The sequence below is a fragment of the Cryptomeria japonica genome, chromosome 11 (assembly GCF_030272615.1).
Source record: "Cryptomeria japonica chromosome 11, Sugi_1.0, whole genome shotgun sequence".
In the NCBI taxonomy this organism is placed as follows: Eukaryota; Viridiplantae; Streptophyta; class Pinopsida; order Cupressales; family Cupressaceae; genus Cryptomeria; species Cryptomeria japonica.
Genome location: NC_081415.1, coordinates 717,603,763 through 717,615,757, shown reverse-complemented (window position 1 = coordinate 717,615,757; position 11,995 = coordinate 717,603,763). Strand labels below are relative to the sequence as shown.

Genomic DNA, 11,995 nt, shown 5'->3' with positions numbered 1-11,995 from the left:
CTATTCTGGCTCCAAAACAGACCTTTCGTACATCGTGTTAGCGACAGGTTAGTCAATCACAGCCATTTATTGCAAAATCGACGATGTAAAACGCGCGACTAACACGCGTGTTAGTCAATCCGTACTACCATTTTGGAGCCAAAATAGACGCGTCCCATATTTTGATCATGTGAGCTAGGAGTCTACTATGGACTTTAGAAGTAGGATTAGTGAAGAGTAACATAGGCTCCAATTAAACCTATACAAAAAAGATACACACAATCAAATCTAAAAACTCAAATCACACTATCATAGACCTAATAGCTATAATCATTTAAATCAGTTTCTCACTAGAGTCTAAAGAGTAACGTAGGCTTCAATTAGACCTATACATGCGATACAGATAGATAGGTTGAAATCATTTGAGTCGGTTTCTGACCAGAAAACAAATACTTGTTATTTAATTGAAAAAAAGAGTGGCTGAAACATTTTTTGGGGTTTTAAAATATGGTCGAAGAACAGATCGTTTTCGACCACGAAGAAGAATCCAACGCAACTCTCGTTCCAATTTGGAAAGGGCCACATGTCAGGGTTTCTCACTGGCCCATAGCTACATTTTCCATAAAACTGCAGGAAAATTCGGTACAAAAGAATGGTGAAGCAAGGAAACCTTAGCAATCATGGAAAGCGCTAGGAAATAAGACGTTAGCAAAAAGATAGGTAGCACCGCCCTCAATTAGCGAGAAAAAACGGATGGACGCGCAATCAAAGTGACGTGTACTTCAAGCCCATCGCCAATAGTGTTGGATAGTTGCGCGTAACAAGGCCTATATATTCGTGCCGCCCTGTCCACCACGCTCAAAGTTCAGAATTTCAGGAGTTTACAGCCTTTTACACTGATCAGAATCATCTGTTTTCATTATTCTGTTGCCTGTGTTCGGAGATGGCATTAACTTTGACGGCTCTGCTCTCTAAGGCGGCGGAGAAATTCCCCGATCAGAAAGCGTTGATCGTATCGGGCAAACACGAGTTGCTTCATTCGGAGCTCCAAAGGATCGTTGGCGAATGCGCGGCTCAGATCAGAAATGCTGGTATTTTGCCCGGCGATGTCGTTGCTCTCACTTTCCCGAATTCCATCGAGGTAATATTCTTCGTTTTGCTGTGCAAAACATATCTTTAGCAGGCTTCTTCGTTTTCTGGGCCAGGATTTAAGTTAAATTTCACAATATTTTCTGCAGTTTGTGATATTGCTCATAAATTTCACAATATTTTCTGCAGTTTGTGATATTGTTCGTAAATTTCACAATATTTACTGCAGTTTGTGATATTGCTCATAAATTTCACAATATTTTCTGCATTTTGCGATATTGTCCATAAATTTTACAATATTTTCTGTAGTTTGTGATATAGTTCATAAATTTCACAATATTTTCTGCAGTTCGTGATATTGTCCATAAATTTCACAATATTTTCTGTAGTTTGTGATATTGTTCATAAATTTTACAATATTTTCTGCAGTTTGTCATATTGTTCACAAATTTCACAATATTTTCTGCAGTTTGTTATATTGTTCATGGCCGTCATACGAGCCAGAGGCGTAGCGGCCCCTCTGAACGCAGCCTACACGGCAGAGGAATTCGAGTTTTATCTGAAGGACTCAAAATCGAAGCTCCTTTTTTTGCCATCCGAAGGCAACGCGGCCGCGGAAACGGCCGCCGTGAATCTGAAACTCCCGGCGGTGGCCGCTCGGTTCGACAAATCTTCCGACGGTGTCGCAGTCGTTGGATTTCTGCCAAAGTCGGCGAGCTCTTTCAAGCCCTGCAGCAGCGCCACTGAGGCGGAGGCCGTACCGCTGGAAAACGTGGAAGACGACGTGGCGTTGTTCCTGCACACGTCAGGAACAACGAGTCGCCCGAAAGGCGTGCCTCTAACTCAGCAAAATCTGGCGGCCTCGACGGAACACATCAGGGACACCTACGAGCTATCCACCTCGGACACCACAGTAATAACGTTGCCTCTGTTCCATGTCCACGGCCTCGTGGCGGCTCTGCTATCGTCGCTCGTTTCAGGAGCAACGGTTGTACTACCGGCGGCGGCGAGGTTCTCGGCCTCCACCTTCTGGAACGACATGAAAGTTTACGGAGCCACGTGGTACACTGCGGTGCCCACGATTCATCAGATTCTCCTCGATCGCCATTACGCCAAACCAGAGGATGCTTACCCGAAGCTCCGATTTATAAGAAGCTGCAGCGCTTCGTTGGCTCCGGTGATCTTGGAGCGCCTGGAGAATGCTTTCGGAGCACCGGTGCTCGAAGCCTACGCAATGACGGAGGCCTCACATCAGATGACATCGAACCCGTTACCGCACCGTGGGCAACGTAAACCGGGGTCCGTCGGCAAACCCACCGGATTAGAATTAGCCATTCTTAACGAAACCGGCGTGGTGCAACCGCCTGGTGCCAGTGGCGAGTTTTGTATTCGTGGCTTAAATGTGACCAAGGGATACCAGGACAATCCAGAGGCCAATAAAACCGCCTTTCAGTTTGGGTGGTTTCATACCGGAGATCTCGGTTACCTCGATGAAGAAAATTATCTTTTCTTGATCGGCAGAATCAAGGAGCTCATCAACCGCGGAGGTAATTGATAATTATTATTTTTGGAAACCAAATCTGATTTTCGTTTTTTTTGGTGCTTGGAAATTAATATTTTTAGTCGTTCTGTTTTTTCCAGGCGAGAAAATATCCCCGGTAGAAGTAGACGCAGTGCTTTTATCGCACCCGGCGGTCGCTCAGGCGGTGGCGTTTGCTGTGCCGGACGAGAAATACGGCGAAGAGGTAATTTAATTTAATTTTATTTCATATAATTTAATTTCGTTTTTGGTTTGTTTCTAAAGATTGTGTTTGGGAAACTAACTTATTGTTTGGTGTGTTACAGATAAATGCTGCAGTGGTTCCTCAAGAAGGCGCGACGGTGAACGAAGATGATATAATTACGCACTGTAAAAAGAATTTGGCGGCGTTTAAGATTCCCAAGAAGGTTTTTGTGACGGATTCTCTTCCTAAAACGGCTAGCGGTAAAATTCAGCGACGAGTTATGGCTGAACATTTTGGTGTAACAGCTCGTGCTAAGATGGGCGCTTAATTTCAATTAAAAAAACACAGAAAAAATGATGGGCGCTTTAATGAATGTCCCTGAACGACTTATCTTAACCGCTGGTTTTGAAAGATTTTTGATGTTCCAAAGCGGGCTGGCCACCTCATGATGATATCATGTATAAAATGCTCTCATTAAAGGAAGCATATTCACAGGATCAATATATATTGTTTTTTGATTTAATTTACATTTGCGTGCTATTACATTGGGCAATTCAATATTTATAATATAGGCGTGAAATTTTCCTCTCTTCTTCTTATGCCCCCGCATAATTTAACATTTAAAAGAATATCTTCGAGTGTTGTCGTTTTCGTGCTAATTTTTCTCGGGGGTGTGACGACTAGTTTGGTAGTCGGTTAGGCCAACTAAGTCGTAATATGAGGAGTCAAAAAAGGCTCCCGTGAGAGGTGAGAGGGAAATTGCCTTTTGGGAACTCGCAACAATTGTAAGATAGTGAAAAATGCACGAGGACCACGTAATTAAATCCGCCCCTCGTAAAAGGGTTGTTGGTAAGCTTCAAACTTGACGGCCCACAGTAGTTGTTCGTGCGTATTTAGTTACCCGGTCTCCACCTACTTGGTATTGGTCCTTTTCCAATAACCAGTTTATATGGGAGTTATCAATATGTAAGGTCGCAAATGGGTTCTCATCATCTTCCCTCATCTCTAGCAGACCTATATGATGATGATTAATCTGGTAATAATAGGGTTTGAATCTTCACAACAAGAATCACAATACTACAATTTGATCATAACATTATATCATTATTGACATATATTTATTTTTATTATTAAATTAAAATATTATTTATAAATATATAGTAGAGAAATTGATCTTTCAAAAGGTTATAAATTAAAATAAAATAAAAATTCAATTACAATGTAATAAAATCAACAACAACAAAGATCATTAATTATAAAATCTAAGATTCAATCTAAGATTAAGTTTTTCTTTCATTCCCAAGTATTTCATTCCCAAGTATTGCAAAATGTTAGATTTGGAAGAAAAAATTCTTCTCTGCATATCTAAAGCATTCTCTTTCATTTTTCTTTCTTTCTATTATAAAATCTTCAACTAGATTTCCATTTGCACACCTTGCAAATTATTATGTGATTACTTCTCTTCTCTTGTTGAGATCAAACTTTAAAGGAATCCAATGACTAGGATCTTCAAAAATTGTGTTTTTTCATTTCTTTTGACAATGCTTATAAGTGTATCTAAGTGTATCTTTGATCTCTACTTTGTTAAGTTCATATTTTTTACTATTATGTAGTATCTTCAAATTCTTGAATTTCACAGTTTGTATCCAAGTTCTAACTGACTCTCCTTTCATGTCTTTTAGGTTTAAAGAACTATTTTTAATGAAAGATTTAGAAGAATTTCATATCATTGTTTGTGACAATAGAGGTAAAGTAAAGTAGTCCTTGTTATTTGAAATCTTGCAATGATGTTAATTTTCTCAATTAGATGAATTTCTTTGTTAAATGAAAGAATTTTGGTGGAAAGACTTAAACAACTTATCTCTTCAATTTGTTAGATGTTTATGTGGGAGTCCCTGTATAACATTTTACAACTTCTATGATATTATTGTTTATGTACAATTAACTAGAGAGATAATTTATATTCTTTATATTTTGATAATTACCTTACAATATAAAAGCCTTTATAAATTCCCTTCATGAATCCTAAAAAATATTGTTTGTCAAATGAAAACAAAGAGTGATCTATTTCTAAAAGGGATCATCATTTGGAGTCTACAGAGGGACTTGAATGGTTGCATGAGTATTAGTTTTAGAAATGATATAATATATTAGAACTATAACAGAATGTAGCTACATATGTTGCTCCAATTTTGTATCCCTTCGGAACTGGTTATGTGTAGATAACAACTAGATACAATATGTAAAGATCTTAGTTTTGAAGGCTAATAACCTTGGAAAATAACGTTAATCATAACCAAACCAAATATTATAATGTCATTTTTTTTCTGATATTATAAAAAGAGTTGTCCCCTAGACTAGAATTCACCTACCATATATATATATAAATATAATTTTAGCAAACAAACAACCTTTTTTTTATATTGAACCAAGCAATTAATTAAATAATACAATAGAATAAACTACCAAGATAGTTGACAAACAAACAAACTTACACTCGAACACTAAATATTTTATATAAGATGAATCCAAGTCATGCATCTATAAAGAATTTAAAATGGTATAATTCTTAGATAAATATTTATAAATATGACATCAACTTCGAAACTCTATAATTAAAAACTTTGGATTTGTGAGTTCGATGTGATTAACTAAATATCTTCCCAATTAATTACTATAATGGGTTTGTCTTCCGTGCCTCTACTTTTCTCATCTACCCAAAAAAACACTCTAATTTAGTAGGAGTTTGGCTTTCTTCCATGATCACCTTTTAGCCCAATTTCTTTAATGGCTTACAATACAAACTGCTTCGTATTTTTCCTTGTACTACTCACAACCCAACACATATTATAAACTGGCCTTCATGATCATCCAAAGGCCATATTCTACATATTTGAGAATTCTACAATAATGCTCTGAAACGGTCCCACTGTGGAAAAACGCAGACAGAAAGAAAGAATGAATGAAAAAATGAATGCAATGGAAACCTGCGATTAGACAAAGGAAATTGTTTTGTTTTCCAAAACAAAACAAATGGCAGCATTAAACAATTATAAGGAAGAAACTGCGTGTCCTTTTTCTGTATTAATGTTTGTCCCCACCTAATTCCAAAACATTATTATTTTTGTCATAAAGGGAGCTTTCTTTGTTTATATATAATAAGGTTTGTGGGGAATCTACTTTGATTTATTTTTATTTTTAGTGAGACAATTTAATTTAATTTTTCTAAAGTATTCAAGAAGATTTCATTTTAAGAGATTCTTTGTAAGTCATTAATTTCATTAATTTATCAAAAGTCATTTATTGTGACACATGATTTTTAAAAATATGAGTCATATTAAAAATAATCAATGATTTGATGTTAAATGAATATAGTAAGAAAATATTATTTTAGTTTATATTGGATTAACTTATTTTTGTTATATTTTATAGTACCTTAATAAAAAAATATTAGTGTAACATCATATTCAATGTCCATAGACCTAAAATCTCAAGTCTAAATAATGGACTTCTTGTTTAATATAAATTTTAATATCATTTGAAAGCACTATCTATGAATTTGAATTGTTAAGAGTCAAGGTGCACAACCACTAAATAATTTCCCTTGTCCAATAGCTAATCATTTGAATTGATTTGAACACTTCTTATTTTACACCTATGTTTATGCTTGTTTGTCCCTTCATAATTATCACAACCTTAAATCACACCTTCATAATTAGTACTTCTTAAAAATATAAATAATAATTTCAGAAAAATGTATTGTGCTTCTAGGTTCAATTGTGTATCATTTATTTGCATCAACATTTTGGATCACACTCCATGACCCATCATCATGATGAGAGCCCCGTGGAAAACAAAAATTGTGATGGTGGATCATGGAGTGTGACCTGAAACATTGATGCAAATAAATTCTATGCAGTTGAATCCAAAACCACAATGCATTTTTATGTCATTATGGATTGCGGAAATCTTATCCAGATCTAAATAATAATTTCAATTATCCAGAGTGTATAAATCGATTTAATTAAAAAAACATGTATATTCTTAATTAAGACTATTATTGGAAATAGAGTGAAATTGAAGTGAGAGAAAATTTAGGCTTACTTGATCTTTCAACGATAATTAGAGAATTGTTTACAATTTCGATCATAAGATTTTAACTATTTAACTAAGAATTTCTTAAAATTAGACAAATACAAAATGATGAAATTTGAACTATGTTATTCTAGAAATTTTTGGAGGATGCAATTGTGATTGTTAATGGAATGAAATAATGTGGTTTTATGTATTTGACATGATTCGATTCTATGCAAAATTAACCTTTGATATATGGTACATTGTAAAAATATACTATTAGTAGCAGTTTTAACTATTAAATAATTTTGATTACTGCATTATTTCTTTTTTATCGGTACATTGATTTGGGTTGCAAAGTTATAAATAAGTTCAAATATTCCACTCACCGATTAGACACTGATTCACCCCCCCTCTCAGTGTCTTTGAGATTGTCATTACATCTAACATACAAATATCTTCCAAGAAAGGATACAATTCATTTAGAAGACAAAATCCTTGACTATGGATGATTTCTCAAAAGTAGTCAGGATCGAGTCAATGCTTGCGGTCTGTTTCGATCATCTGGAAGTGCACAAGGCAAGGGTGGCACAAGTAAATATGGACAAGGAAGTGTGGAAGCAACGAATCCAACACATTGGACTCCCTTACTTTCAGGTCATCCTTAACTTCTCGGTGGCAAAGCAGGACAAACCAGTAACTTCCTCTACCACGGTGGAGTCATGATTGATTAGGGAATGAGTTGTCGGCCTCTTTGTAGCTGTTATTTTAGTTTTTCTTGTTTTAGCAAATGGTTTCTTTAACCTATGGTTAAAGTAAAAGTTTTAATTGTTATGTAAAAACTATGAGCTTGGAGGCTATTTAAGCTAGGAGGTTTGTTTTCGCTAGGGCTGGAAAAACTGTGATTTTTCGAGCAACAAACAATATCTGTTTTTCTATGAATTTCTTTAAACTAGAATGACTGATTTATCAATTAAAATGATTATGGTGTGTAGTCTTTGAATCTCTGTGTTTAAAGATTGACTATCTTTCCTTGGGAAATCTACTATGTGCATGATAGCATTTTTTTTATATCAGTTAAATCTATGTTTTTTCAGAATTCATTGTTATTATTAATTGTTAGCAAATTCATCAAGTGGATTGAGTTGTGCTGATCCCCCTTGTCCTGTGAGGCATGAGAGAGTATCGATCAGAATCAATACTGCTATGTATTTGCTTTGCTATGAATTTATGAAATGAACATGTGTGAGAAACAGAGTCTATGAGCTCTTATTTAATCTTCAGAATATTCTCTCTGTTTTATGTTGATGGCATTCCTTTGTGTTGATAGATGAATGCTAAAGCCTTTCTATGCTTTCTGGTTAAAAGCGTCTTCATTTCAAAGGTTTTCTGTGTAAAATTCGTTGCAAATCATATGAGGAGCTGCCCTCTAATGCAGAGGATGGATTTCGATTAGTTCATCCAACTATTGGTTTATTTGTGTCCTTTCATTAAGGGGTGTACATAAGTCATATTACTATTTAGAGAGAACAATCATTACAATTTCAAGAAAGGGACAAATCTGTTAACCAACATTGAGGTATTGCAATATTTGTTAATTTATACACAATGATTATTAGTTGCAGGTTTTTCAATTGTGTAATTTTTTACTTATTTTTTTCTTAGGATTCCTTGGCATCTTCATATTTTTCATATCTAGGGGTGGCTCGATATCAAGTAGATAGAATTTGGTCTAACGGTGATCAAATGCATCTTTTTCATTACAACTGTAACATAACCAGTTTTGTTAATGAATACTCCTCTTCACTTCAATTAAATATTAGATTAATGTCAATTGAGGGTTGTGAACTGTTATGGGATGCATGGACATAATATTTTTTTGATAAATATAGTTTAGAAAAACTGGCCTTCATGATCATCCATATCTGACACATCATCCTCAACTTTTAGCAAAGTGATAGGAGCCTGCTTCAAGTCTAACAAGAGACAAGTACCTATTTTTTTTTTTTTGATCGATAAAAGGCCGAGGCCAAAGAATTTTATTAATTTAAAAAATAGATAGATTTACATTTACACCTCCATTCGGTGTGGGCACCGGTAGGAAAGAATGGAGGGAAGAAAACCTCTGGTCTAGCTCAGATCCCTCAAGGATCAGAAAAAATTAAGAATGCGGTACAAAATGGAGATACAAGATCACAAATGGAACTTGTCCAAAATAATGAAGATTGTATGTAGAAATCCTTTGTGTAAAGATGAGCAGCAGATTGCCCATCTCTTGGGGTGATGCTGCCATTTGTGGGCGACAGTTCTTGCTATTCCTGAAACACAGGGTTATGCATGCTCTGCTCCTTATGATGCACAAAATCTTGAGAAAAACTCTCACTAGAATGTTAGGAAAAGGAAAACCGAACAGGTCAACTTATACAATATATCATACCTGCCTGGATGGTCACCCTGTTAGGATACACAGCTCAAAATATTAGTCTCAAAAAATCTCCAGAAACATAATGCGAGAGTGATTACCCATCGAAGAGCATAAACTCAATAAATATTAACAAGGCAAATTCCATAAATATTCCTACAAAGAGATCGCGGGGAGCTACCATCTTAAAGAATATGGTTCGAGAGCCTTCCAGGCCCTTATTGAGTGTCATGGGAAAGCTTTAAGTGAGATAAAATTTTATCAGGTCGACCCTTAAACTAATAATATGATGTTGGAGATTACTGGGAAGAAAGAGGAAAATTGACATATGCATCTGAGACTGATTTAACTTAAAACTGAGAGAACAGCCAGGAAAATAGGAAACTATATATGAATATGATTATATAGATGTGAGTCTGAACAAAATCCTAATATATAATGTGAATGATGATAAGATATATATATATATATATATATATATATATATATATATATATATATATATATATATATATATATATATATATATATATATATATATTGCAACCATGGAGGGCCTATAAAGCCTGAAGGTGGTTGGGGCCGATCATACACAGGGAAGAGGATGACGCATAGCATATACACAACTTAACAAAATTAGGAAGCTAAGTTAAAGCAACCTAGAGACATTAAATCCTAAAAGCTTCTTAGGAACAGAACAAGAGACAAAACATCAAGAATATAGGGGACCGAAAAGGTAAATAAGAGACGAGGATAGCTAGGTAAGTGTTAGTCCTAAAAGAAGACAATATCTATATAAATAATAATACCTATATATCCCTGATCACATATATCCAGGAGCGAGATATGCCAGCATGTTTATATACCTATGCTCATTAATATAAGGTATTGCCTCCTTCTAGTCTTAAAGCTTATCTTAGCAGAGTGACAAGACTGAAAAAGCTAAATTTAGGAATGATCAAATATAAGGAGGAAATACTTAAACATCTGAATAAGAGAATGAAAATGGTTATATAATCACCATTTTCATTAATACCATGGTAGCCCATAAGTCATTAAGCGGGTGTAATAGCATCTTATAAAGATATCCAGGTTCAAATAATATCGATGAGACCCAATGATGTCTAATTGATATAGAAGGGCCATCGAAGAAAGGAAGCGCCGATGAACTTCAGAAAAGACTCATTGAAGACAGTAATTCCATCGACAAAAGATATCGAGGAAAGCGGAGATGGTTTTCATCGACGGGAAAAGGTCTTCGAGGAGATAAAACCATTGGTGTGACATAAAAAGAACTCACCGAAAGGAATGTTCTCATTGAAAGAATAATGTTGATCAAACAAAAGGAAGCTACATCAATAAAAGATATCGATGAGGAAATATGTTTCGAGGAAGCTAAAAGGCATGCCTCCGATACACATGGTTTCACCGATGCAACTTATCGGTGGAAGATGATAAGGGAGGATAAAGAGAGGCTTCGGTGAGACAATATATCCATTCACCGACAGGGCATGATGATTTCGATGGAAAAAGTGTTTCAGTGGAAAAAATAAAGGAGGTCATCGAAGCCCGAGGTTTCTTCGACATAAAAACCCAATGGATTTCAGATAGTTATCGGCGAGGAAACAACCATAGTGACCGAATACAGTACTTTGATGAAAGAAGGAAATACTTGATCGGAGTAATAGTCGAAATAAAAGTATCGTCGATGGAAACAAGAGTTTGATGATGAGGAGAAACGAGCAGTGGCAGAACTGGATCGGGACAAAGACTTGGCAATTTGTGTTATCCATATTCTGTCCAATTATTTCCAGACAGAGAATGACATGAAGATATAAAACAGTGATGTTGTGGTGTATAAAGATGATAAGATAAGCCAATATTCAAGGATGAAAGATCAATACACTTGAAGAGACTCATTAATTCCATGGTAGCCCACAAGTCATCAAGCGGGTGTAATAGCATTCTATTAAGGTATCCGGGTTCAAATAATATTGATGAGACCCAACGATGTCTCATCGATATAGAAGGGCCATCGAAGAAAGGAAGTATCGATGATTTAGAAAAGACTCATCGAAGATAGTAATTCAATGGATAAAAGATATCGAGGAAAGCGGAGATGGTTTTCATTGACGGGAAAAGGTCTTCGAGGAGATAATACCATCGACGCAACATAAAAAGGACTCATCGAAAGGAATGTTCTCATCGAAAGAATAATGCCGATCAGAAACAAGGTAGCTACATCGATAAAAGATATCGATGAGGAAATAGGTTTCGAGGAAGCTAAAAGGCATGCCTCCGAAATGCATGGTTTTACCGATGCGACTTTATCGGTGGAAGATGATAAGGGAGGATAAAGAAAGGCTTCGGTGAGACAATAGATCCATTCATCGACAGGGCATGATGATTTCGATGGAAGAAGTGTTTCGGTGGAAAAAATAAAGGAGGTCACCGAAGCTTGAGGTTTCTTTAACATAGAAACCTAATGGATATCAGATAGGTATCGATCAGGAAACAACCATAGTGACCAAATACAGTATTTCGATGAAAGAAGGAAATACTTGATCGAAGTAATATTCGAAATAAAAGTATCGTCGGTGGAAACAGGAGTTCGATGATGAGAAGAATTGAGCAGTGGCAGAACTGGATCGGGACAAAGACTTGTCAATTTGTGTTAACCATATTCTGTCCAATTATTTCCAGACAG

General features: G+C 35.7%; 1 protein-coding gene across 1 annotated transcript; it reads left to right on the top strand.

Moving 5' to 3' along the window:
• The first annotated feature begins 534 nt into the window (after nucleotides 1-534).
• LOC131061301 (oxalate--CoA ligase) lies at nucleotides 535-3,319 on the top strand. The gene is made up of 4 exons (XM_057994914.2): nucleotides 535-1,120; nucleotides 1,538-2,615; nucleotides 2,710-2,813; nucleotides 2,914-3,319. Exons 1-4 carry the CDS (start codon nucleotides 923-925, stop codon nucleotides 3,118-3,120), a joined length of 1,587 nt encoding a protein of 528 aa, XP_057850897.2. The 5' UTR covers nucleotides 535-922; the 3' UTR covers nucleotides 3,121-3,319.
• The last annotated feature ends 8,676 nt before the right edge of the window (nucleotides 3,320-11,995 follow it).